Genomic DNA, 27,795 nt, shown 5'->3' with positions numbered 1-27,795 from the left:
AAGAGCTAAGAAATATGTACAGATTCATTGACAACATCTGTGCAAGTGTTGTGGACAAAACATTTAAAAAGAAATCTACATAAAACAAAGTAGATAAATTTATCAAATATTGATAAATTTTCAGAGACAATATAAGAGTACACAAAACATGAAAGAGAGAAAGGATTTAAAAAATAACCACTAAGCCAATACGTATAGTACAAGTTTACAACATTTATATTACAGAATGATGGAAACCAGAGACAAAAACGATTTGGTAACAAACAGCAAAGAAAGTTTCACCACCAATCACAAGGAAGAAAGACATTCTTTTTCAAATGAAAACACAGACTGCCAGAGCTCATCCCCCGCGTCCCCCAACCCATACACACATAGAAAAACAAAAGCAAATGCGAAAGTTGTCTACAGCAACAGGACAGACAGAGGTGGGAAGCATTTGGCAAGTTGCATCACAGGAAGTCAATCACGATTGGCTAACGATGATGGTACCTGGCTCTGTTGCAGGTCACTGGTTTGCCTGAGAGGAGCGACTGATGGAGGAGGCACACCTGACGTCGACGCAGACCGGCCTAATTTGCAGCTTACTTTAGGCTCTGGAAACAAGGGGGAAAAGACATGATATTAGCTGACTGACATCTGAAATAATGAAGCGGCTTTTCAGTCTTCCTGTTTGTTTTGTTAGTTATTCTTGGAATATACAAAATGCTCCTGATGTTTGCTAATCATTAGCGGGAGATAAAACCCTTTCATAACAGTTGACTCTAAAAGGAGCTTTATTCCCAGATCAGCTTCTGGGGAACAAATCTCAGAAGCACAGGCCTTGTGCCCTTGCACATTTTACCCCACTTAGGGTTGGTTTCTGTGGAGTCATCCCTGGAGCAACAACAACCCATTAGGGGAACAAGCAAGTATCATGACTATTTTGAGTGTTCACTTTTAGCTTTGGTCCCTAGGATTTCTGTGTCCTAAAATGTCTTATCTCCCTTCTCCAAATGTTCTGCTTTCCTTCCTTCCATGAATGCTATCATCATGTTTTCAGTGTAACATTTCTTCAACTTATCTTGATTCGCATTAAATTTTATAACTGTCTTCCAAGACTTTTGCTATCTTTCATAATATTATTTTTCCAACTTAAAAAGCTTTCTCCTACCTCTTCTCTAATTTGAGGAGCCCAAATTAGCTGCCTAGGCCACTGACAGGATGCTTTAGAGGTTACAAGTTGAGGACTGAAAGAGCTCCCTTCATCCAGAAATTACAGGATATATGGGAGGTAGAGATGATGAATTTAAAGTCATATTTGAAGATATTTGATAAAGGAAAAAGAAGTCATAGAAAGAAAAATGGACATGTGTATTTTATCACAAACTTCAATGTGAGCTGTTGGTTTTTGACTGCTTAGTGCATTCCAGCTTCTGTGAGGAATTACACCTAAATTATCTCTAATCCTAAGAACTCTCTTTGGAGCTACAGAGTTAGCTGTCAATACCCTCAACTTACAAATTAGAAACCTAAGGTTCTCCAAGTTCAGTCTTTGCCTAATAAATAAACAAGTGCTTTTCAAAAAGTCTTTCTTTATAAACTTGACCTAAAAATTAAACTCATCGAACAACTCGTTTTAAATGATATGACATAACTATGGTACTGAGAACTGACACAGGTGCCAGAGAACCAGAATGTGCTCAATTCTGTTGGAAGAAAAGAAAATGTGTTGCTCACGCTGGGGAGGTGCACTATCCTTATGCCATTTCTATATGAATCGCACTTCAGAGAAAAGCATTGACTATATCTGCATTGCATGAATGGTTCACTGCCAACTTCAGTTTCCATCAATTGCCTTCCACTCCTCCACTCCCAACCCCTCTCAGACACAACATGCAGACACACAGAATGAGTAAGCTTATGCCTACTTACACACAGACTCATACACTCTCACCCATATGCACCTTTCCTCTCTCAGTCCTGTTTCCACCTATTCAACAGTGCTTCACCTATTAAAATTATTCTCCTAAGGGAACTAATAGTTTTCTTTCTTGGCAAATCAAATAGTATTTTCTCTGTACTTCTGATTTAGAGGAAAACAATAAAAGACAATAAACAAGGTTTGGACTTAGAGCTAATTTTGAATCTGACTCTGCTAGGTGTATGATCTTAGACAATTGTTTTCATTATTTAAGTTTTAGTTCTTCTCAAATAAAATGAATTTAGTCACTTACTCAACATTCGTCATCTATGTATTCTATGCCTACTATGTGCCAGGAACTTGCCAGAGAGTAGTGACCAAAATCCCAGTATTACCTTATGGCAATAGTGCAATCTGCAATATGCAATAGGGAGTGCACAGTCTATGCAGTAAACATAGGCATTAAACAATAAATGATGGGCCGGTCACGATGGCTTACGTCTATAATCTCAACACTTTGTGGGGCTGATGCGGGTGGATCACTTGAGCCCAGGAGTTGGAGACTCCATATTCTAATGACGTTTATGTATTCTCAGGGGAGAGACATTAAATCTAAAATCATTTGCTGAAAATTAGGAAATATGTTAGAAGGAAGAAGTAGAGAGTGCCGTGGTATCATTTATCAGAATATCCACTGTGTTCTGGGGAGCAGGGCAAGGAGAGACCCTGAAGAAGCTGCAGTAATTAACACCTGCCAACAGGACTGAATGGGCAGCAAAATCTGAAGTGGGAAGGATACTAGATCCACAGACTTACTTTCTGACTGATCCAGAGTCAAAAGCATTTCAGAATTTATTGCTTGCATATTATAATGAAATAGTAATAGTGAAATATCCTGGTTTCCAGGTTAGTGGAGAAGAGTTGAACTAGTGCTAAGTAAACAGATAAACTGAATTACATGCAAAATTCATAGAAAAACACCAGACACATAACAAGTGCTTTTAGTGAATGCTGGCTCTCATCCCCTACACACACACACGTACACATGCACTTGCACATGTATGTGCATGGTGACCCTTACCTCTATTCCTCCTTCTACTTTTAATCAAGTCGACCACATTCTCTTTCTGGAAAATGACTCCCTTTCCATCTGTGATATGCATTCCTTCACCTCACTCTCAACCCAATGTCATGTCCTTTTAGCTTTACCAACTTGTGCCTTGCTTGGCCTTTTTCCTCCACACCTTCTCTCTTAAGAATATCAACATTCTCATGGTTTCAAATATAGTGTTTTCCCTTGGAGTCACATGCAGGTTTCCATAGCTCTGTCCCCTTCCCATGCTCCTGTTTGATTTTGAGCCCCTGTGCTTCCTGGTCACTAGGCTGTCTTCATTGTCTCAGGATGCAAACCAAGTTCTAGCTTCTTCTCAATATCTTGGATCTTCCTTCTACTTTTCCTATGTATAGTAAAAATATCACCTCCATTTTCCTAAAGGCTTAGGGTCCAGATCTTGTCCTTTTTCAGTTCAGAGCTTTCTTTTCCTCTCTCTGTAAATTTAATCCTGTTGGAATTTGCTTTTTTTTCCTCCTTGCCATGGCTCCTGTAGTTACCTCAACTCATCTCAGAAACCTCCCCATAATCTCTCTGCTCAAATCTGACTTGGACACGATGCAGACTGTGTTTCCTAGATTACCATAGGCCACTCATCTTGTTAAAAAACATTCAATTGCCTAATTTCCAGAGGTCCTCTGTGACCTGGCTCCACCTGATCAGGTCCACTCTATTTTCCACTGCTTCTTGCTTCCTAAAATATATACGATTTGGGCCCGGTGCAGTGACTCATACCTGTAATCCCAGCACTTTGGGAGGCCAAGGCGGGCAGATCACCTGAGGTCAGGAGTTCGAGACAAGGCTAGCCAACATGGTGAAACCCTGTCTCTACTAAAAATACAAAAATTAGCTGGGTGTGATGGTGGATGCTGGTAATCCCAGCTACTCAGGAGGCTGAGGCAGGAGAATCACTTGAACCCAGGAGGCGGAGGTTGCACCGAACCAAAACCATGCCATTGCATTCCGTCCTGGGCAACAAGAGCAAAACTCCATTTCAAAAAAAATAAATCTTATATATATATATATATACACACACACACCCCCCTATATATATAAATATATATATACACACACACACATACACACATATACATATATATATATATAATTTGGTCTACCCTCTTGGTATCCACTTTTGATTCTTCCATCTTTCACCTCAAGTTGTTGCCAAGCATGGACTTCAATCAAACCATATCTTACCATTTTCTAAGACCTGCTTCAAAGTGTACTTTTATTATAAAGCATCCTGTGGTCTTGTTTTCTTCTTTCTCTCTTCTGAACTGCCTTATCACTTAGATAGCATTTGCACTGCTTGCTGTGGTTTTCAGCATTTTTGCTAGTGGGAACCACCTAGTAAGCATTCTATTATTATGTATTATTCTTTCACTGAAGATACTCAGATTAACCTAGTAAAGGTCACTGCAACTCCTCAAAGCAAGGAGGTCATGATGTAACAAAGAATATGTTATAAGACCTAGCTTCAAGCCTCTCTCCCCTACTTATTAAGGCAGCGATTCCAGTTAGAGGGGATGTGACCCTCTGGGCTCCTATAGAGGAGGTATGGCATTTGAAAATTCTCCCTTGATTTTGTGCGGGTGTTTAATGTCTGCCCACCCATTCTTGAAAATACCACTGGATTCTCTCTGAGGCTGTTTAAACACAAGTGTATCATATGATGACATAGATATAATATCCTGGTAACTTAAAAATTAACCTCATTTCCCAGGATGCCTCATACCTTAAGGAATCATCCTTCATTATATAAAACAATAAGCAAAGCATCCATCAGAACCCTGGTTGACATGTTTCCATAATAAGCCAATATTTCCATACATGCCATGACTAGCTTACCACATGTGGTCACATGGAATGAGAAAATTCAGTATTTTTTTTTTCCTAGAAAAGGATGAGAATAAGAATTATTTGCTATAGAGATTTTTTCCAGTTTATGTTGAAGATATTATCATCTGATGAAAAAAGATTATCTAACCAGATAAAAGCTTTTATATCACCTAAGGTACCTAAAGATTAATTTCCCCTTTTGTGGGTTTCTGGTCAGACCAACTTAACCTGTTTCCACTGTAGACAACATTATCTCCAATGCACAGACTATGCCTCACCAAAATCCAAGCAAACTCCCAATTTCACCCTGACCTGGAAACATCTTGCTTTACCCCCATAGCATGCCAGTCCAGATCATGTCTAGGTTCATCAAGTCCCCTTAGGCACTGCAATATAAACCACTAACCACCCACTGAACATGGCAAATCAAACTACTACCGAAGCACCCTGTGTGGGCTAGTTCTAGAGTCAGGTCACCCAGTGGTCTAATGTTCGATCCCAGCATAGAATATGACTCCACATGCAGCGACAGACGAGGATCATTACCATATATTCATAATGTACACACACATACACAGGCAGATACACACACACACACACACTCCATAACACTGCTGCTTAATGGTATCACATGGCACGTTTTTTTTTTGTTTGTTTTTTGAGATGGAGTTCTGCTCTTGTTGCCCAGGCTGGAGTGCAAAGGCACAATCTTGGCCCACCACAACCTCTGCCTCCCAGGTTCAAGCGATTCTCCTGTCTCAGCCTCCTGAGTAGCTGGGATTACAGGCAGGCGTCACCACGCCTGGATAATTTTGCATTTTTAGTAGAGACAGGTTTTCTCCATGTTGGTCAGGCTGGTCTGGAACTCCCGACCCCAGGTCATCTGCCCGCCTTGGCATCCCAAAGTGCTAGGATTACAGGCATGAGCCACTGTGCCCAGCCAGCAGGAACATTTTTTAAATGGTGAGATTTTTTGTTTCTCTCACTTATTTTGGCTCTTCTTTCAGTTTCACATGATTCTTAACCTAAATATATTGGGAATTTCCTATGGTGTTTCTGAGACAGGGATGACGAAACAAATCCTTACGAGGTTGCATCCATCAAGGTTTCTTTGACCAAAAGAAATATCTGAAGCAATCATGAAAATTCTAGAAAAGATTCTAATTATAACCAAGCCTTTCAGAGATCCTTTAGGCCTGTGACAGCAAAGTCCAATTGTTCAGCTCACCTACCTTTGACCAAAAGAATTATCTGAAACGATCTTGAAAACTTTAGAAAAGATTCGAATTATAATCAAGCCTCTCAGAGACCCTTTAGGCCTGTAACATCAAAGTGCAATGTTTGGCTCACCTACCTTTGGAAATGCAATGCTCTTTGAGACTTGAACAGTGAGACTAAGGAGCCATGACCCTGGAAACAATAAGTTTTGATCTGGAATTTTGATAGATAATTGCCAAGAATTTTGGGGTCTACAAACAATGGGCACATGCCTGCAAAGAGATCTAAGACAGAGCTTTCCTACCCCAAGGAAAATTCACACAATTGAGAGATTAATTATTAACTAGAAGGCACTTGTTCTTCCTATGTCCAAGGAAAATTTTCCTTTGAGAACTCTTCTAGTATCATCCTAGAAGTAAAAGTTGACTCACTTGTGCATTTTAGTGAAGATCAAGTGTAAAGAGAATGAGAAAAAAATGAGAAAGAGGTTGATTCAGAAAGAGAGAGAGAGAGAGGAGCTGGAGGAGGGAAACAGAAAGGAAGGAAAAGGAAGAAAAAAGATGGAAGAAAGAAGGGAAAGGACGGAAGGAAGGAGAGAAGGAGAGAGGAAGGGAGGAACACAGTTTTTGTTTTGTTTTGTTTTGTTTCCCACCCAGGCTGGAGTGCAGTGATGTGATCGCAGCTCACTGCAACCTCCGCCTTCTGGGTTCAAGCAATTCTCTTGCCTCAGCCTCCAGAGAAGCTGGGACTACAGGTGCTTGCCACCATGGCCAGCTAATCTTCTGTATTTTTAGTAGAGACAAGGCTTCATCACGTTAGCCAAGCTGGTCTCAAACCCCTGACCTCAGGTGATCTGCCCACCTCAGCCTCCCAAAGTGTTGGGATTACAGGCATGAGCAATCGTGCCTGGCCTTTCTTTTTATTCTTAATAGATATAAACTTTCATTGCTCTTTTTTTAAGATAATCATTTGTCATCTTTCCCTTAAGGAAAATTGAATTTTTGTTCAGTATTATGTCATTAGTATTGTTATAGGATCATCTCCACAGCGTCTGCTGCTATTACTGTGAGTATTGGAGTACTATTTGTTTCCAGAAAAAAAGATAAATGACCATTCTCAACCACTGTATTTGCATAACCATATAAGATTGGTGTATTTTCATACACAAAAGAACAATTTCATCTAGCATTAAAGAAATAAAATCAGTCAAATTCTGAGGACACATGTTTTTTCCATTTTTTTTTCAATACATAATATTTTTGCTGTACTAGCAAAGACATAATGATTCCCCCAAGTAGCTAATAATGCTGAAAGTTTCTAATCAGTGATTTGGGTTACATAGAAGTCACAGAGTGGCTTTTAAAATTTTATTTATTTATTTAATATGCTAATGTATGCCCATTGCAAACTCTAATTTCTGGAAAAGAGTTGTTTTTTTTTTTGTTTTTTGTTTTTTTTTTTTTCATTTAAAAAAACACGTGCTATTTGAGATAAACTGACACCTGAATCCAAAGGGGCAGTTTTGCCAGGACTGTATTAAAATTTTCCAGCATTCTGAACACTTCGTTTGAGGCTCCCATCACACATCAGGGTGAACATAGTAAGATGCCCTTGTGTCCTACACTAAACGTAATTTTTTTCCTGAATATAATTTGAATTTTTTTTTTGAAATTGTTAGACTGTGAATAATCCAATTAATTACGATTGGCTATGACTTCTAAACAGTAACTGTGCACACTCAGGAATCCTTACAGGATTTGACAATGTAGTCTAGAGATTATTTCAAAATCGAATGGAATTGCTTTAATACTAAATTTAACAATTACATTGAACTATGTCACACTTTTTTACTGATTTAAACAATGTGAATGTGGCAGTTTTGGAATTTTGGTGCTATGATTTTTAAAAAATATTAAATATTTTATAGATCTCTGAAAAGGTGGTAGACCTAGGCATAGTGACTATGGAGATGAAAAGATAAAACTAATCTGATAACTGCCATGATCATTTTGTGACCGTGGAGAAAAGAAAGAAAACAGGATGCAAGAATCTATCTTGGAAGTAGCTTCTCTCTCTCTCTCTCTCTCTCTCTCTCTCTCTCTCTATCTCTGTGCTCCCCCATCCCCACCCCTCAGCTTTTCAAGGAGTTTTCCTCTGGGGAGACAGCTGAGATTTGCATAGCTGTGAATGATGCCTGGGATCCTGTAGCCGTGGGACTGAGGTCCTAGTGTTATTTAGGACAGAAGGGTTGAATAGTGAAACTATTGATTTTGGAATAATTGATATCTCTTTTTGGGAACACTAGAATTCTGCTGAAGACCTGAAACCCAGAGAAAAGTAAGGTGGCAATGTTGTGGCAGCCCAAGATCCAATGTACCAATTACATTCCTTGTCTTCCATCTTTTACGTACAGAGCATATAAATCATACTAGACAAAACACAGGGAGGCTCAAGATGCTGCAATGCATAGCTGGTTTCATCCAAGGCAACATAGTGTAGTGAAGCATTAACATTTTTTTATTTGACAGCCTCTTTCATAATAATATATAATTTCAAAAACACCCTGGGATATTCATCACTTTAGCTGAATATGAAAATGTGCTTTTATTTTCAAATAATACTTTTTTCATATTAAAAGTGAATTAAAGTATATATGAAAAAACAACATAATTTCCATTTAACAGGTCAATCATGCTCCTTAATTGTTTTAAAAATCATTATGTAAGGAAAATCCATCAGCTTCAATATAAACTCAAAAAGTCGTATCATAGTTGTAAAGGATCAAATACATATTCCCATGAAGACAGACATTTCACTTTGTTTTATGGCATCAAAAATACAATATACAAACAAACAAAATCGTTTTGTCACCTGATGTTATAAATGAATGCATGACAAGAATCACTTGACCTATTTAAAAATACATTATATTTTGCTTCTAAGTAATAAAATGATAAAAAGGAAATGCCAAGGTTACATTTTGCAGATAACCCACCTTGCGATGTGGCAAGTCTTTACTCTTAATAGGTGAAAATCAAAACTGGATATAATACTAATGGTATTTCCTCTTTATACCATTGAATTTTGTACTTTATTAAAGAGCAAACATTTTGAGAGAAAGTGTGACCAGTTATTATAACATTGATGGTCCTCATTACTATGTTCTATTACAATGGCCATGTTCCTTATACTTTTGCCTTGAACCAACTGACAATTATAGATATAAACTAAGCAATGTCTGGCTATGAATAAGCCTAATCTAAGAGTGTACCCACTCAAATCCTCCATGGCAGAGAACTTCAACCTGATCTCCAGTAGTGGTTATGCTTGTTCACTTTATAGCAGAAGTTCTGGGGGTCTCTAAGATGCTTTGGGGGACAGAGCATAAGGTCAAAACTGTTTCATAAAAATATTAAGATGTTATTTGCTTTTTTACTGTATTGACAAATACACTGAAAATCTCAATGCAATGGATTAATTGGCTGCCACTTTCACACATCAAAGGAGCAGCACTAAACTATACTGGTAAGTGTTTTCTACTAACAAATAGACTTGGATACTTGGCAGATACTTTTTGTGAAAATGAATGGAGTGCTATTTCTTCAAAGAAGGCAACTGACAGCATCTGTCGACAATAATAAATTTGAGCTTTCAAGCACAAATTAAAATTTTGAAAAAGTTGTTACCCATCACTGTGAGCTTGAGATTATCCTAATACTTAAAGGCTGGTTTTATGAGATCACTAGTGATATTAACATATGTGATATATTGATTTTTATAACAAAATGTGTCAACACATGGAAGATCCACATGACTTAATGAACTGCTATTTTCTAAATGCACGATGTTATAAATCATGAGGGGTAAAACACTGCATTTTACAGTTCAAGATAGAGCAATAGATTTAAATGTAAGACAGCATGGTGAGTTTATTGATATACAGCTAACATTGCCACTAACCTTTAAGAAATTACTGTTCATTTAGTTCTGGAATGGTATTAAAAAAGAATATCCACAATTATATAAACAAGCTATTTAAGTATTTCTCCCTTTTCAACTACACATCTGTATAAGGACAGATTTTTATGATATATTTAACCAAAGCAAAATATTACAATAGATTGAGTCCAAGAAAGATAAGAAATGCTATCTACGTTCTCTTGAATCAGACATTAAAAAGACTCTCACAAATGTAAAACGAATTCAACCTGTTCACCATTTGTTATAGTTTTAGAAAATAAAGGGTTTTTTTTTTGAGAAAAATGTTATTTATGTTAATATACTATGGGTTTCTTTTTAAATTTTTAATTATTAGATAATATTTTAAGTTTCCAATTTTAATTTGTAATATGATAGATATTAATATACTTAATTCTTATAAAGGAAAGTCTTTGGGGCTCTCAGTAATTTTAAGAACAAAAGGTGTCCTGAGGCCAGAGTTTGAGAATCGTTGCTTTACACAGTCTGTCCCCAAAGAGCTCTATTAAAAAGGTAACTTTTTATACAATTAATTTGCCAGTTGTGTATTTTAAATCAATAAAACATAGGAAAATGTCATGTTTAAGCACAAGGAACATGCAAAATCCTTTGAAAATTTCAAGGGATTTGGGAATCACCAGTTAGGAAATGCTTTCCTGGAAAAATCTCTATGGCAAAATCCAAGAAACACTGTTTTCTGCCCATGAGACCTGAGGGAAGTTATACGAACTCTCAGGGGATTTTTTATCATCTATAACAAGAAGCAAATTTCAAGGTTCTACTCATTGATTCTTTGAGTCTAGTAAATGAAATTTGTTAAAATAATTGAATGACCTCAAAGTTACTCTTGATTAATCATGAGCTAGTTTATTAAGGGCTATTTCTTTTACTCTTTTCTGGTCAGCATTTTTGTTTTTGTTTGTCTGTGTATTTGTTTTCTAGTAACAATGTTGACAGAATTATGCATAACTCAAGTTTGCTATTTGTTAAAATGTTCTAACGCTGTTGATAAAAGTTTTGGTAGTAAATAGTTTTTAAAAACCCATAAAATTTTATTTAAAAATAAAAATGTACAAGGGGTAATGGTCATTTGTCATTTTTCTCTGTCTAAAATCCATTTCCTCTTTTTCTGCAACAGTAATTTGATTTTTCTTCAGAGAACAGTATCACCAGTTATCTTAGTTCTTATGATTCTGTAGTAAGAGCTGACTTCAACTCTATCTCTAGAATTGGTCACATGACTCAAGTCTGTCCAATCAATCATTCTATCCCCTTGGTCTCATTGACTGGTACAGGGATGGACATGTGACCCAAGTCAGTCAATGAGAGTGGCTTTCATACTTCTGCTGGAGCTTTTGAGAAAGAGGTATATCTTTTCACAAGGTTAAACTCTCATCACCTCCTAGCTGAACGACCAGGAGAAATTTGCTTGACCTCTCTCTACACTTGTTTGTTCACAGATAAAATGGGAGAAATAATGGTACCTAGTTCACAGGATTGCTGTAAGAATTAAATTAGATAATAAATGTTAAGATTTTTCCATGGCAAAAAGCATGTACTAAAATCGCAAGAAATGTTAGTGGTTTTTATTACTCGGGGGTCAATCTGATCTTTTAGCTTCCCTGCTTATAATAAATTACACACCACTTCCTCACACTGGTACACACAGCTTAGTTTATACACCCAGCCTCATCAGTAGTCTTGCCCCCAGCACACTGCATCGGGTTATTCTAAGCTCACTGCTTTCTCTTACTGTAGGATTTTAATCATGCTACTTCACTCCACCTGGTACACTTGGTCCTTCCTTCCTTTTCCTCCTCTACTAAACTCCACGCTCTTTGAAAGCAGGAACCATGTCTCTTTCCTCAGACTATTTCCCTGAGTAACATGATAACTGATCCTTAATAAGGACTCATTAAGCATTTATTGACTGAATTATTCTAAACAATATTTTAAAGAATGAGGCCACTCTAAAAGAGGATTTGTATGTTTCACATGGATAAAAAGCCATGTTTCTCCATCTCTTCACCTTCCCCATGTTTCCAGGGAAAAAAAACTAAAATACATTGATCAGTTTTCTCTTTTTTATTTTTTGAGATGGAGTTTCGCTCTGTAGCCCAGGCTGGAGGAGTCCAGCGGCGCTATCTCGGCTTACTGCAACCTTTGCCTCCCGGGTCCTGGTTCAAGCAATTCTCCTGTCTCAGCCTCCCGAGTAGCTGGGATTACAGGCATGTGCCCAGTTAGTTTTTGTATTTTTAATGGAGACAGGGTTTCACCATGTTGGCCAGGCTGGTCTTGAACTCCTGACCTTGTGATCCACCCACCTTGGCCTCCCAAAGTGCTGGGATTACAGACATGAGCCACCGCGCCCAGGCTGCATTGACCAGTTTTCAACTGAGTGCTTCATAACCAAGAAAAAAAAAAAAAAAAGAGTGTGTGTGTGTGTGTGTGTGTGTGTGTGTGTGTGTGTGTGTGTGTGTTTGAGGGATTGCAGTTCCTATGTTGGACAGTAGATGGCAATAAGCATATTATTTATTACCTATTCTGGGCCGATTACAAAACTTCCAGACTAGTCTCTGTAAATGCCTAGCATAAGTCAGACAGAGTCTTCTATTTTATTATGTCTTTTGTGGCTTTTCACAGCAACAGAAAGGGCATTCTTTGTGAACACTGTTGCTGCAGCATCTCCACAGGGCCTTTCCAAAGGAAGCCAACAGCTGCAGTGTAGGAGCAATGTCAGGGCAGACTCCACCAGGAGACGGCACAGGGTGGAGCCACCGCCCTGCAGTGACAGACACTGGTCACTGATGCTACAGTCAAAACTGGAGCCAGCACACTGTCATCGTGGTTCTCAAGCAGAATTAATCTTGTATTGAGAGGCAAGGCAAGGAAAGGCACTTTCCGCATTATCTGAATGTTTTCTACCTAATTATTTTCCCCAAAAGAATCAGAGAATAGTTGGAATTCAGAATTTCTCTATTGAGAATGAAATTACTATCAAGTTGTATTTTTTTCTAGCAGTGTTCAGGGTATCTATATAGTATACAGTATCATATTCTATGCATGTTTAGCAGAAACCAAGTTAAAGGGGAAATATGTGTGTGTATGAATATAATGCATATATAAAATATGGTAATAGGTAATTAGCTGACTGTGCAAATCTAGTCATATGAAACTTATGTTTAAAACCCGTAAGTAGCCTCATGGCTTTATATATGTACACACACATCAGTTAATATCAGCAAATTCCTTGACTCTAGGCTGGTCCCGTAACTTTAGCTAACTACCTTCCTCGAAAAAAAAATGAGAACAAGAACACAAAGAGTTTGATGAAATGTTACAAAATGCTAAACAGCAAAGACTTGGACTAGTTCCCTGTTTTACCCCTTGCTGTATAAAATCAACTGAGATCATAGGCACAAATAAGCTTCTTGAAGGCAGGAGTCATCCTTTCGTCACCTCATAATGTTCTCACAAGAGTGAGTAAACGACTGGACCAAAGAAAGACAAGCATACACAATGTTGCTGATGTTTGAAAAAACAACAAAAACACATGTGTAACATGGCTGCTCAGGTGCTCAATAGTTAATTTTTATAGATACCAACAATCAGTTAAAAACACCTCTCAATGAGCTGTAGGAAAGGTGAAATCTCATTCGAGAGCAGAGAAAACAGTTCTCCTTCGGATTTATAAGGTAGGTTATTTGGGGCAGCCTGTTCATGTTGATCTTCATAAATCGGTTTCCCTTGGTTTAGGATGATCATAAATTAGCTGTCTCTGTATATGTGATTACATAAGCTCTGAGTTAAAAATCCGTAAATGGCTTCCTGTCATTTTCAGGTAAGACCCAAGTCATGGATGTGACTGGCTCACCCTCACCCTTGTCAGGTTCTCAGCTTCTTCTCTCTCCTCCTTTTAGCTCCTCAATTATGTGGGTCATGGCGTCACAGGGTTCTGGCATCTCCTACGTCCTCTTCCTTGATTGCTCTTCCTCCTAATTCACCTTGAGAGTTCAGTCCCCAGGTTATTAGGATGCCTTGAAACACACTCTAAAGGAAGCGCCCTGTCACTCTCCTTTCATCACCGATTGTAATTACAGTTTTAAACTTTTGTCATTACTGTAATGGCTGTCTCCCTCACTGGCGTGTCCCAATGGTTGGTAATTTTATATTGAATAAAATAGATGAATAAATGAAAGAATGAATAAGTGAATGTGAATAAATGAATAAACCTGAGAGCACGGAGGTGGAAATAGAGAAACCCAGCCTAATTAAATCATGGGAAAAGAGCTGTAGTAGGAGTCAGAAACCCAAAGTTCATTTCCTTATTTGAGTCTACTACTTATCAGTGAATCTGGGCAATTGACTTGATTTCTCTTGAGCCTCAGTTTTATCACCAAAAAAAAAAAAAAAAAGAAAAAGAAAAAAATGTCAGATAATGATACCAGCCCACTTATGCACAGGTTTTTGTGAAGGACAAATGAGAAAGTACATATAAAGGCATTTTTAAAGTTTTGGGATAATAAAAATAAGACATTCTTTTAAACAGGTCACAGACAACCCACAAAGGTAATAAACTTAAATTCCACAACTCAGGTTACATATAATCTGCTATAACATTAACGTAATTTTAAAAAATTATACCCGAGTCTGTTCTCTTTAAACTTGTCAATTTAACTGTTTGTTTGAACATACAGGATCTTACATGCGTCAGAAAACTGTTTTATTTTTTTCTCCCCAGAAGCCAGAGCTGTACCAACCTGTTCTAGGGGAGCGAAGGTCTTTCTTGTGCTTTAGAGAAACTCCCTACTGAGTCCCAGGACTTTTTTTTTTCACTTTGATGATTAAAAATCTTTCAGTTTCTTTAAGTTACAAAAAGTCTTATTGAAGTAATAGTTTAAGTGCCCAGTTACTTATATTAATCAAAACTATGAACATTATCTCAAGGAAACACTTCTCCCTTGGCCCACTTTCGGACACCTCCTGCCAAACAGAAAAGATGGCCTCTGTCTCGGCCTCCTCTCCCTGTTCTTCCATCTCTGTTCCCAACTTGGTCCCCACAATGCCTGCTCTCATCTGGGCAGAAACAGGAGAGAGCAGGAGAGATGGGGGAAGGAAAGGTTCTTCAAGGGCCTGGCATGGGCTAGCATCTCTCCCCATCTCGCTGGGGAAGGTGTTTGACACTGAAGCTCTGTCTTCTTGGGGTGCTTTCCAGGGTCCCTGAAGGACTCCTCGGATTGGTTGGCCATCTCTCACCTGGAGACATCATGGTTGTTCACTCTATGTCTTTCGGGGGTAACTGGATATCCTGTAGGGCACCTTGAAACACGTCCTGAGAGTCCTGGCTGCCCCGGGCACTCTCATGATCTAGGCCACCTCCAAGGTTCCTCTCCAGGACCAAATCTGATCCATAGAAAACACACTTTATACACATCTTTAACCCACCATCAGCGGCCAAACAGTTACTTGCTAAGCAACTTTCTCTGTGGTCATAGACCGTTCACCCAGTCTTGTGCTTTTTCCTTCCACCCTGTCCCTCAAACTGTTAGAAACAATATCAAGTTTTCTGAGTGGTTCCATTTAAGTATCTTATTTGACTTTCCACTGGGGGAGACACTTCTCACCCCTCTTCTATTGGGATGGACACATATCTCTCTCTCTCTCTCTCTCTCTCTCTCTCTCTCTCTCTCTGTGTGTGGCTCTGTCTCTGTCTCTGTCTCTCTCTCTCACACACACACACACCTCCACACACAGAGTCTATCTGAAATTCTCTCTAATATTTAGTCTCTGTCTCTCTCAGCCTCTAACTACTTTACTAGGCTAGAAATGAGAGTTCAGTTAAGGACAACAGTATTCATTTTGATCATCTCCTTTGCAAGCTCTGTTTGTGCAGTCAAGCTTTTTGCCTTGGAATGTGAGAGTCATTATCTTCTATTATTTTGTAATTAGCTTTTTGCATTTTGTACCCTGTTTGTTTGCATTCAAACTCTAGAAAGACAGGCTTTGACCATTTTAAATGGTTAACTCCCTCCCAGTTCTCCTTTTCTCGTTGTTTCTCAAAGCCATACTACCAGTATCAGGAGAAATCCAAATAAAACTTTCTCTGATAAACACGCATTCTAGCCAGCAGAAGTCACAGTTTTCCACAGAGAAATAAAAGTGGGACTCTTGGGGATACAGCTTACAGTACTCTCCCAGGTCCCTCCAAATGAGAATTCTGTTACACATTTGCTCCTCAAATTTAGAAAGGGAGAATGAAACTGCAGAGTGAGAAAGCAGTGAACAGAACCAGGCAGCAGAACCTGGTTAATGTTCCCCCGGGGAAGTCACCAAGCACCCAATTAGAACTGGAAAGGAGAACAGATGTGGAGAATTGTATTCTGGTGCATGATCTGACTGCACAGAAAGGCAGCCTTGAGGGTCGTAGCTTTGGAAGTTCACAGCTGCCCAGGGCTGAAGTGGAGCCAAGCAGGAAGTTAGAGAATAGCCTACAGCGAAGTCTAAATTACAATGAATACCCAAACTCCATCAGATCGGTTGCAGATCGGTTTGCTGTTCCTGTTGCATAATAAAAACTCAGTCCCTAAACTATGAAAACATGATGGTTTAACACAATAAATATTTCCTAAAGTGAGATGGTAAAGGAAAAGGCGGGCAAGTAGAGGTTCATTTTTTACTTTTACTTTTTGTCAATGAGTATACGCTACTTACCTGTCATTATACTACTATACTATTACCTAATAATAATAAAGCAATAAAGCATTTTCACCTGGAAGACAAATAGCAAAATACAAACAGATCATGGTATCTGTGTCACGCCACACCCAAACTCAGTGTCTTAAAATGACACTCATTGAGTTTTGCTCATGAGTCTATGGGTCTGTTGGGTGGTTTTTCTGGTCTCAGTCAGGCTCACTCATGCCATCTCTAGTCAAATGTGGGTCAAGTAGATGGTTCTGCTATTCCATGCTGTGCTTTGTCACATTTTGGGGGGTTCTCCTCTATTGTATTTCATCCTCCAACAGGCGAGCCCTGGCTTGTTCACATGGTGGTGGCAGGGTTAGAAAAGAACAATGAAAGCATTCACACCTCATGAGGCCAACGCTCAGAACTGACACGTGGTCACTTCCATGTCACTCTGTTGGTCAATGCAAGACTCAAGGCCAGTCCAGATTCAAGGGATGTGAAATTGACTTTACTTCTTGATAAAGAGCTATGAAAGCACATTACCAAGGGCATGAATACAGGGAGAGGGGAATAATTAGGACCATTAGAATCAACCTTGGCGTCCTGAAGGAGCTGGGCCACATGAAGAAATGAAAGAAAGAAAAGAAGGCACAGCTTAGAAATTATGCAGATATATTAAAAAGTTGAATATTAACCAGGTTCTAAAAGCAAAGTTTTTATCCACACTCCTGAGTGAGCTGCAGGAAACACTCTATCCTCTCTTATTTGCCTGGCTCCTACTCATCATGCTAGTATCGAATTTACTGTCACATTCTCCAGGAAACTTGTTTGAATGGCCTTCCCTTTGGCCAGTTGTGCTTGGCTTACTTATAACACTCTTTGGAATAATCAGTTGTTTTATTTTCTGATTTACCTGCTAGAATATGAGTCTAGGGTATATTATATATATATCCCTGTCCTCCCCATCCCCTACACAACACAAAGTAGATGTTGAAGAAATTTTAGTTAGAAAATAAACACAAAGGCAATAAATGACTAAAGGAACAGATGAATGAATCTCAGGTTGGATATTTATTAGAGAAGATGTACACATTTGCAGACATCAATATTTCTTGTGATTCCCACATCCTTGACAACCTGGTTTTAAATCCTATTCATTGCTTCTAAGCAGAACAGAAGCATTGTGAGAGATTAGGATTACTTCTTTGATAACTGTGTACAATGCAGCAACTGAGTCTTAAGGCCTGCACCTCATTCTTCCTCCAAATTCCATCTATACATGCAGACTCAAGGAAATCCAAAAAGGGTCATCACACTGGCCAGAAATCTTGGTTGAAAAATGCACAAGTCAATGAAGCATACATTGTTGCACTAACAGTAGCCTCATAACCACTTATATTACGTTTTGCTAAAGAAATGTCTTATCATTTGCAATGTGCTGATTTTCAAAAGAAAACATCTAGTCTTGGTCCTAGAAAAAGACAGGTATTTTTCCAGTAAAATTGAATGGGAACAGAATAAACGTTTGTCTACTAGCTATTATAAACTGGCTTTGTACCAAGCATTTCCATGCATTTTTTAATTTAATCCTCATCATAACCTACACAGTGAGATTTACTTGATCTCTTCTCTAAAGATAGAGAAAGTGGGTCATAGCAGTGTTTTGTTATTTCATCAAATAATTGACACCAAAATATTAATTCATTAATATTGTTGCCAAGCATGATTTACTTACACACTAAAAAAAGAAAACTATGCCGATTTATTATGGTCTACCAGGAAGGACCATCATGAGTACTGCTCTTCAGCTCGCAGTCCTGCTGCCCAATTCTGCATGGCTTGCCTGTTTATCACCTCTCTAAACTTGTGTGCATGGGAGTCTTCTTGGATATGAAAGCTGAAGCATAAATGACTTTGAGTTATTGCTGTCAGGAAGTTTATCAGCAAAGTGAGCCAGTCATTTCAGTGTTATCAAGTAAAGTACAGGAAATATGTTTTAGACATTTCAAGAGAAAATCATCTTTCTTATAAATCAACTGAAAGAAATTCAGTATTCAAAGACTGTGCTCTTGAGTTCAACTGCAGTTCCGTTCCTGAATCCCAGCTCTGTTGTTTATTGTAAATGGCCCCCATTTTGCCACATCTTCCAGGGTCTCCACTTTTGAGCCTTTGAATAACCCCTTAAGGTCTTTGTGATCTCTTCAATCTTTAAGGTAGTGACCAGCAGATGAATTATGACTGCAAATGTCTTATGAACCATGGTTTGGGTGTGTAAAGTGTCATGTTGGAGCCAGAGCTCTCACTGTCTTCAACAAAATAGAATCAGGATTTAAATCCAGATTTGCAGGTTGCCTAACCATTTGGTGCTCAACCACTACATTATACCTTATGCATGCATTTATAATTAGTATAGAATTTACAAGCATGGTGTGCAAGAAATGGCATTTTTTTTTTGTTTTCTTTAAATGAAATCAAATCTGCATCTGTTTTTCACTTTTCTGAACTTGTGTGTACAAGACTCCTCTTGGATATGAAGGACTGAATCATAAATGATGACAGAAAATGCTTCCTTATAATGGGTCATGAAGTCCCAGAACTGTTCTACAGAGCATAGTACATAATATGGTCCTCCTACTCTTTAGCTCATACTGGTTGTCACAGGGGGTTCTACTGTGCAAGCACAAAGAGCTCCTTGAAGTACAGAATTCCATATTTCGAAGGTTAGAACCATGGTGCATAAAGCCTAGCCTATGCAAACTCTACCCCACCCAACTTCTCTACCAGTTAGAGGTCATGCCATTTTGCAAGGTGCTATGAAGGCTGCTGGTCCTCACTATTTATGGAATTCTAAACCTCTGTTCCTCTTTTAGTGCTAAGGAATTCCCCCTTCCTTCCCTCACCATCAAAGGCTGCATATCTCTCTCTCATCAGTGTTCCTATTGCTAGCATTTCCCTGTCCAGGGGCAGCAGCTTCTGGAAAATAAAAGCCAAGAGGGCAAGTTATCTACTGGGACCCGCTGCTTCCAGTAGAAAGCAGCTTCTCTGTGCCACAGGGTCAAATCCGTGCTTCAACTTAATGGTCACCACTTGATTTTACAAACCAGAAAATGCAAGTGTGGGGTCTTTGGGTCTTACCCAGCTAAAAGAAGTGAATTATTCTACTCAATGTTTTTCTAAAAATTGAACTACATTTAAAAGTTGGGAGATTTCACATAATAGCAATAAAATCTGGGAACCTTGGGTGAGCATTTCTCATGGCAGCATCAGCTGGCCCTGAGTAGCTTTTGTCCACTTGGGGTGTCCCTGTGCTTTCCAGGTCACATGCATTTCCATCATTGAGTCCTGAGGTGCATCAGCTTGCATAGATTCTCCTTGTAATGCAGAAATATTTCTCCTTAGCAATGCTCCTAACAAATGTGGGCATATAGAACTTAGAACAAAAAGGCTTCAAGTTTCAAGAAAAGTGGGAAAAACATTTTCCTTTGTGGGAGTGAAGTACATTTCTACGTGCTTCATGTATAAGGAAAATACATGAAGGAAGGCATCTTTCCCGATTCACTTGCTAATGATACCTGTCTGTCCTGAAGGCATCTCAATCAGCATCTTGGACCTTTTCAGAACAGCAGAAACACAGAAAGTTGAACATACAGAAGCCAAGGATTTTACAGTATAGTTGATCCTTCCCTTTATAGGGTTTTCATTCTGGTTTAGATTTAAATGTTACACTCTAAATCCTGTGTGCCTATATATGTCTATGTGCACGTGTGGGTATGATACCACTTTGTTCATAAGTCAAGGGCTGAGTTTACTTCCAAAAACACGTCTGTCAGGGTGGCCTGGCAGGGCCAAGCCAGGACAGGTGTGTCTCTTCACCTTTTTCATCCCATGTGGAAAATTCTCTTTCCACTCAATTGATAATCATAATGATTTATAAGAAGATCTGGAATAATCCTGGCTTAAGACTCCATGTCTTCCATTAATCTCTCCATCATTTTTCAAGCCTACACTAATTAATCATTCTCTGAATGATTTTTAATGTATAGTAAGCAGTAGATAATAAAAATAATACATTTAATTATAACCTAATTAATTTGTGTTCAATAGTTCTGTGTCATAAAGAAGCATAGTAAAATCTTTGAGTGTCAGAGATTGTATTTTACGTAGCCTATGGGGGGTAAATGTGTGTACCACCAGAAACTATAACAGAGTCAGATACTAGCTGTGTGGAAACTATTTGTTAATGGGTTCAGTGGTTGAAATCTGAGTTTTTGTCAATACCATATTTACTCTTACAATCTCCTCACGCTTTCCTATTATGTTCATGAGCATTTGGGTCCCAGTTCTCCACTGCCTTCAAGAATCACCCTCTGGGGAATCTCTGATTTACTAAACAACAGTGACTTTAATAAAGTACCCCAGCAACCAGTGGTAATGTTAATTAGAATTGAGATCTCCTGACACATTTGCTTTACTTCAGCAATTCCTTCATTCCTCAAAAGAGCTGTTAAGAACAACCATTTCAAGTGGCTAAACTGCTTTTGGTAAAGCAATAGTCTGTGACTGGTAGAAGTTTGTATGTATATCAGTGTGGAGGTGAGACAGAGAGAGATAGATGCAGAAGCAGAAAGTTGACAGAGAAAAGAGGAGTTTATACGTTGAATCTTCTTTCCTCTCTAGTGTGAGGTATGAAGTTGAGTGTCCAGGGACGAGGAGGCAATGGTGATGAGGAAGTGTAAAGAAAAGAAGGAAAAACAGTTAATACTGACTCATTGTCTTCTGTTCCAAAACGGAAAGTCTAAAACTCCCTCTTGATGTAGCTACTTGCTTATTTTGGACAAAGACCATCTCACTGATGAATATTCAAGTAGCGCATGGTTTGTTTAAAACACCAAAGGTGGCCGGGCAATCCCAGCACTTCGGGAGGCTGCTTAGACAGGTGGATCACCCGAGGTCAGGAGTTCGAAACTAGCCTGATCAACATGGTGAAAACCCGTCTCTACTAAAAATACCAAAATTAGTCAGGCATGATAGTAGGCGCCTGTAATCCTAGCTACTCAGGAGGCTGAAGGAGGAGAATCGCTTGAACCTGGGGGCAGAGGTTTCAGTGAGCTGAGATCACGCAATTGCACTCTAGCCTGGGTGACAGGGTAAGACTCCATCGCGCGGGCGCGGGCGTGGGCGCGCGCGCGCACACACACACACACACACACAGAAACCCAACAACAAAAAAACACCAAAGGTGAGTGTGAACTTCAGATACTCTCTACATTTTGCCAGTCAAACTATGGCATTTTCTAGTTCAGAACTGGCACCATTTAGGTTCTTTCTCTTCAGAAAAATAAAAGCTAACAACGCAACATTTTTCCCTTTCTCCTTTTCTTTCCTGAAAAGTAGTAGAAGGGTAGACTAGACGTTCAAGTAATGGTAACATTAATTTGAGTTTCACTTTCACATCAGCAGCTGGCATGCACTGATATTATATATGTAACTCTACGCTTGCCGCTCTGTTTTGCATTTCTTCTAATATGAATACAACCATCTCATTATTTAAAACTTGACAGAATTTATTTCTTCTTCCATCTTTGTCTACCTCCTTCTAAGATAAAGAATCTGAGGGACTCAAAATATGTATGTTATTTCTTCTGGTCAGTAGACAATTTCCAGATTTACAAACAGCGCTAAAAAACTCAGAAGGGCAGATTTTAGGTGCTGTAAACCAAAAGAGATGCTTTGGGGTTTTGATGTGGAAGACAGTGAAAGTATGGTATAAATTCTGTTTACATTCTGAATTTATTAGAATATTCATATCGAAGTGTAAAGACACTGTACGGTACATGTTTATCAATTTATACGTAACTAAGTGTTCAAAAAAAGTTTAATTATGAACTAATTCTTTCACAGGTTCTTCTTTTGCTCATGTTTTGAAATGTCTGGATTTCCCCAGGGTGTCATCTGAATTTCCTGCTCTCCTAGTTTAGACTCATCCAGTCTTACTGTTCTAACATGCCAAAGGAGTCTAGTCTCAGTCTCGAAGCCACTCAATCTCTTTAGCTACAGATCTATAATCTGAACAATCTACTGGCTTCTCAATTTGATGTTCCAGAGCATTTCTCACTTAACATGGTCAAAATGTAAGTCCTGATTTTCCCTCGTAAACCTTGCTCCACATCTCACATTGACTGTCTCTATCTCAGTAAATGACTTCCCAATCACCCAGGTTTAAAGTCACAGAGTCATCAGTGGGTGTTCCATGATGTAAACTGAATTACATTATTCCTATCTTTAAAAAATAGTAAATAACTACAAAATATCCACCACATAAACTTAAAAACCTAATTACAACATGGCAGACACCATCTACTGCTTATGCAACATCATTCCCCCTTTATCTCTGCTAATAGGCTTTTGATTTCATTTCCAGATGGAAGGCAAAGGACTCTTGATTTAGGGGAAAAAGGGTTCTCTACAGGCCCATGGAAATCCCATTCTCTTTCACTCAGAGATTGGACCAGAGAAGATGTTTCCCAATTCTGAACAATTAGATGAAATGGAGAGTCTTCTGAGGTATGATGCCCAGAAATGTGTAGTCCATCAGCTTTGTCATCATAAAAACTATCACCAAGGGTAGCAGAACAGAAGACTTGAAGGATAAAAAGTTCCTGGGTCCTTGACATCCCTGAACAGCTGCAAAACACCTGGAACTGCCTACCTCGAGGCTTGATGCTATGGGTGCAAACAAAGGCTATTATTGCTTAAGCCTCTGGTAATTTATACTTCATAGCTGAAAGGCTTTCTAATTAATAACAAGGCCCTTCAGGACTTTTGCTATCTTGTCACCACCTACCTTTTCAGTTTCTTCAATCTTCCCTCATCCTTTATACCAAACATACTTTGTTCCATCCCACAGACCTTTAGGTTTTCATCCAGAAGGCCGGCTTTTTTCTTCATCTTCCTGGTGAGCAACTCTTTGTTTCAAGTTCTAGCTCACGTATTACTTCTTCAAGCAAATATTATTTTATCCACCAAAACCCCCAATTATTGCTGCTAAAATCACATTATTCCAGGAAGAACTAACTGATTTCTCTTCAGCTGTGATTTGGAAATAGCTTGTTCCCACCAAAACTCATGTTGAAATCTCATCCCCAGTGCAGCAGTGTTGGGAGGTGGGGCCTAGTGGGAGGGGTCTGGGTCATGGGGGTAAATCCTCATGAATGGCTTGCTGCTGTTCTTGAGGTAGTGAGTGGGTTCTCACTTTGGTGAGACTAGACTGGCTCCTGAGAGCGTGGGTTCTTAAAAAGCCAGATGCCCGTTGAGTTTTGCCTCTTCATACCTATCTACTTCCCCTTTGAACTTCTATCACATTTTGACCCAGTACAGAAGCCCCAACCTCATGGTGAGCAGAAGCCAGCTCCATGCTTCTTGAACTTCCCAGCCTGCAGAACCATGAGCCAAATACACCTCGTTTCTTAATAAATTACCCAGCCTCATAATATTTATTCTCTTTATAAATTACCCAGCCTCGTGTACCCAGAAACACAAAATGGATTAAGACATCTTCTGTTTCCCATAGTATTCATATTTTTATATAACATATGTGATTTTATGTGTCAACTTGACGGGGTTAAGGAATGCCCAGATAGCTGGTAAAACATTATCTATGGGTGTATATGTGAGGGTATTTCTGGAAGAGATTAGTATCTGAATCTCTACGCTAAGTAAAGAAAATCACCCTTACCTAGATGGGTGGGCATTATCCAATTTGTGGAGGAGTTGAATAGAATGGAACAGATAATAAAGGACGAATTTACTCTCTCTTCTTGAGCTGGGACATCTGTCTTCTCTTGCACTTGGACATCTGCATTCTGGCTTTTGGGATTTTTGACTCAGATTGGGACTTATACCATTGACTCCCCTAGTTCTCAGGCCTTTGAGCTTGGACTAGAACTCTGCCATTTTCTTTCCTGGGCCTACAGCCTGCAGAAAGCAGATAATGAGACTTTTCTGCCTCCATAATTATGTGAACTAATCCCTCATAATAAATCTCTTTATATATTTTTATCTATATATTCTATTGGTTCTGTCTCTCTAGAGAATCCTGACTGAAACACACAGTATACTGCAGTTATTTATTTGTCTGTCTTGCTCTAGACTTTGAGCACTTAAATGTAAGGATGTATTTTTTGTCATTGTACTCTCAGATCATAGAACAGTGGCTATAACATAATAGAAACCCAGAGAATGCTTCTGATTTTTATAAAATATATATCTAGCCACAATAGAAGTGTATATTGTTCACATATTTTCTATAGAACTGGTACAAATTTTGATAATTCTTTAAAACTACAAATAAGCCCCAAACTAATCATAAGACTCAATTAAATAGTGATGTCAAAGTGTTTTGGAGAAGTGACTTTTTTTTCCCATAAAAACACTATTTGTGAGCCGGGCACAGTGGCTCAAGCCTGTAATCCCAGCACTTTGGGAGGCTGAGGTGAGTGTAGCGCCTGAGGTCAGGAGTTCGAGACCAGCCTGGCCAACATAGTGAAACCCCGTCTCTACTAAAAATACAAAAAATTAGCTGGGTATGGTGGTGGGCACCTGTAATCCCAGCTATTAGGGAGGCTGAGGCAGGAGAATCACTTGAACCCAGGAGGCAGAGGTTGCAGTGAGCCGAGATCGCACCATTGCACTCCAGCCTGGCCAACAACAGCAAAACTCCATCTCAAAAGAAAAAAAAAAAAAAAAAAAACTATCTGTTCTCTATGTTTCTTTTGTGACAAAGTGCACAAATATCTTCTTTTCATACACCTATAGCAATTTATACTTTACTATCAAAAATATACTTTGAAATTTCTGTTAAATTCATATAGTATTCCTTTGGCCAAATTTTAACTCATGCTTTAGAGTTGGTTATCCATATATGTGCTATGACTCTACCACTAAAGCTTCAAGTTACATGTTAAGTCTGGGGAAGCCAGTACTTTGCTCCTGCCTGGGTATTGTTCCAGGAATATCCCTCAGCAACTGCAGAGACCATTCAGTCTGTTCCAATTTTAACTTGTGCACGACTGTCTGAGAGACCACAAGCTAAATTCATGTAAATTGCTTTCTAAGATGAGTATCAGAGCTGAAAAGAATATTAAAGGATTGGTCTTTTCTTTGGAGCTCTAACACTCTTAAGAAATAGAAACATGAAACTACAGGAGGTTCCTTGATTATTTGTTGTTTATTTCAATTGACAGCTCTCTGTGAGTCCAACACATAGTTCAATAAATTCAAAGTAAACATATTCTGTTTTTTAAAAAGTTGATGTTTAATAATATCTACCTATTAACCATGTAAAATTGCATTGCAGATTTTGATTTTAACTTGTGACATTTAAAGGTACATTAGATGAAAACTTTTACATTTCCTTTGACTTAGATTTGGGAACTTAGTGCCATTCCCAATGCTCAGTTATCATCTCAGCTCACCATTTCAGATGCCTCCTAGTAGCTACTTTTTTTACTGCTTTCAGATTATCTTTGTTACATTTCTGTTCTCAGTGTTACTTTTGTTCATTTTTTATCAGTTGCCTAAAGTACTTTTGAAGCAAAGGAAGCATAAATTCTAAATTACTCAAACTTCACAAGTTAAAACTGCTTTAGATGAGGCCTCTAGATATTTTTGAAGAAAATTAGTACAAAACTTTTTAAGTTTTCAAGGCTGTTGTCTTGCATAGCTCCAAGAAGCACCATTCAGGTATCCTTCACCTCTGTAAATAGTTGTACCTTCGAGTGGTACAATATATTGTTATGTTCCTTTACGTAACCCATGTGAGTGGCTACTTGTGTTGCCTCTCTGTGTGGAGACAGAGATATCTGTGGTGATAATTCTGTAAGTGATACTGTATGAAAATAGTTTCTAGAGACAGGAGGAATTACCATCTGGGAGATCATAATCCGCCTTACCTGAACTGTGGTTTCCTGCCAACAAGGTGGGGCTCACAGAGCATCTTCCCAGTCTACTGGTGACCACAGGTGGCCCTGGTGTTCCGTCCCATTCCTGAGCTTTGACAGGCTCTCTGGAGGAAGACGCCCCATGGTGGCCTCTTTCCTTGTTGTCCAACTTTGGTAATGGCTCTGTGCTGTGGCTTCGGACTTTCAGTTCCTCTGTTGATTCTGTGTAGTAACCAGAATTATATTCTGTTAAACAAAAGGAAAGCTCTTCCTAAATTACTTTCAAAAAATTAGTGTGATTTTCTAAAATCGTCTCAATATGTTGTTGGAAATTCAGACTTGGAGACTACAACATCTAAATGTAACAGAAACATAGACTCCAGGGGGCCTTTTTTCTGAGTTGTGTAGGGTAGTATCTCTGAGAAATACAATATTCTTTTTGGAAAAAGAGTACCTCGACGAATCTTTAGTAACTCTTCCCTTGCGCTCATCTTTGAGTATACTTATTTAAGAGCACTTCACACTCACTCTCTTTACTTTCTAATCTTTACAAAAATTCAGCCAAACCATTCTATCCAATCTGCTCCTGATAACATCACCTAGTGCCTTTTATTTGGCAAATGTATAAGCCTTTTTTTCCAGCCATTTGACAATTATTTGATTACTCACTAATTTATATCTTCAATTCTCTTGACTTTGTGGATGGTTCTTCCTCCTGCGTTGTGTTCTATATCTAACACCTTTTCTTCGTCATTCATGTCATCTCATCCTCCATGCATCACTGGTACATTGGTCATTTCCTAGGTGCCAGCTTAGCCACTGTGCTGCTTATGCTACATATATTCTTTCTGTGATTTTTGTCCTCTAGGATTCAGCTAGCAATCACCTAATTGTTAGTGATTTCTAAATATTTTATCAGATGCCTGGACCATTCTTTTTATCTTTAGATTCATTTATCCAACTGCCTGCTAGGTGAATCCATCTGGAGTCCCCATATGAACATTTCAGATACTGAACTGATAATTTCTTATTAAACTATTTGTTCTTTCTGTCCAATCAACTATCCAAGCTAGAAGCATGTCTCTCCCTTTCTTTAAGTGCTAATCCCCAAATCTATTAGA

The 27,795-nt window shown here is 38.7% G+C and overlaps 1 protein-coding gene across 1 annotated transcript in view; it reads right to left on the bottom strand.

Annotated features, from left to right (window-relative positions):
* Positions 1-459: 459 nt before the first annotated feature.
* NYAP2 (neuronal tyrosine-phosphorylated phosphoinositide-3-kinase adaptor 2) overlaps positions 460-27,795 on the bottom strand; it is a 247,014-nt gene continuing 219,678 nt past the window's right edge. The window contains exons 5-6 of the mRNA XM_025405245.1: positions 26,687-26,896; positions 460-593 (exon numbers count right to left, since the gene is read on the bottom strand). Of these exons, the coding sequence (XP_025261030.1) occupies positions 460-593; positions 26,687-26,896 (344 nt within the window). The remainder of the gene's footprint in view (positions 594-26,686; positions 26,897-27,795) is intronic.

This window comes from Theropithecus gelada, chromosome 12 (assembly GCF_003255815.1).
Source record: "Theropithecus gelada isolate Dixy chromosome 12, Tgel_1.0, whole genome shotgun sequence".
Taxonomy (NCBI): domain Eukaryota; kingdom Metazoa; phylum Chordata; class Mammalia; order Primates; family Cercopithecidae; genus Theropithecus; species Theropithecus gelada.
This window is presented reverse-complemented; position numbering and strand designations above follow the sequence as displayed.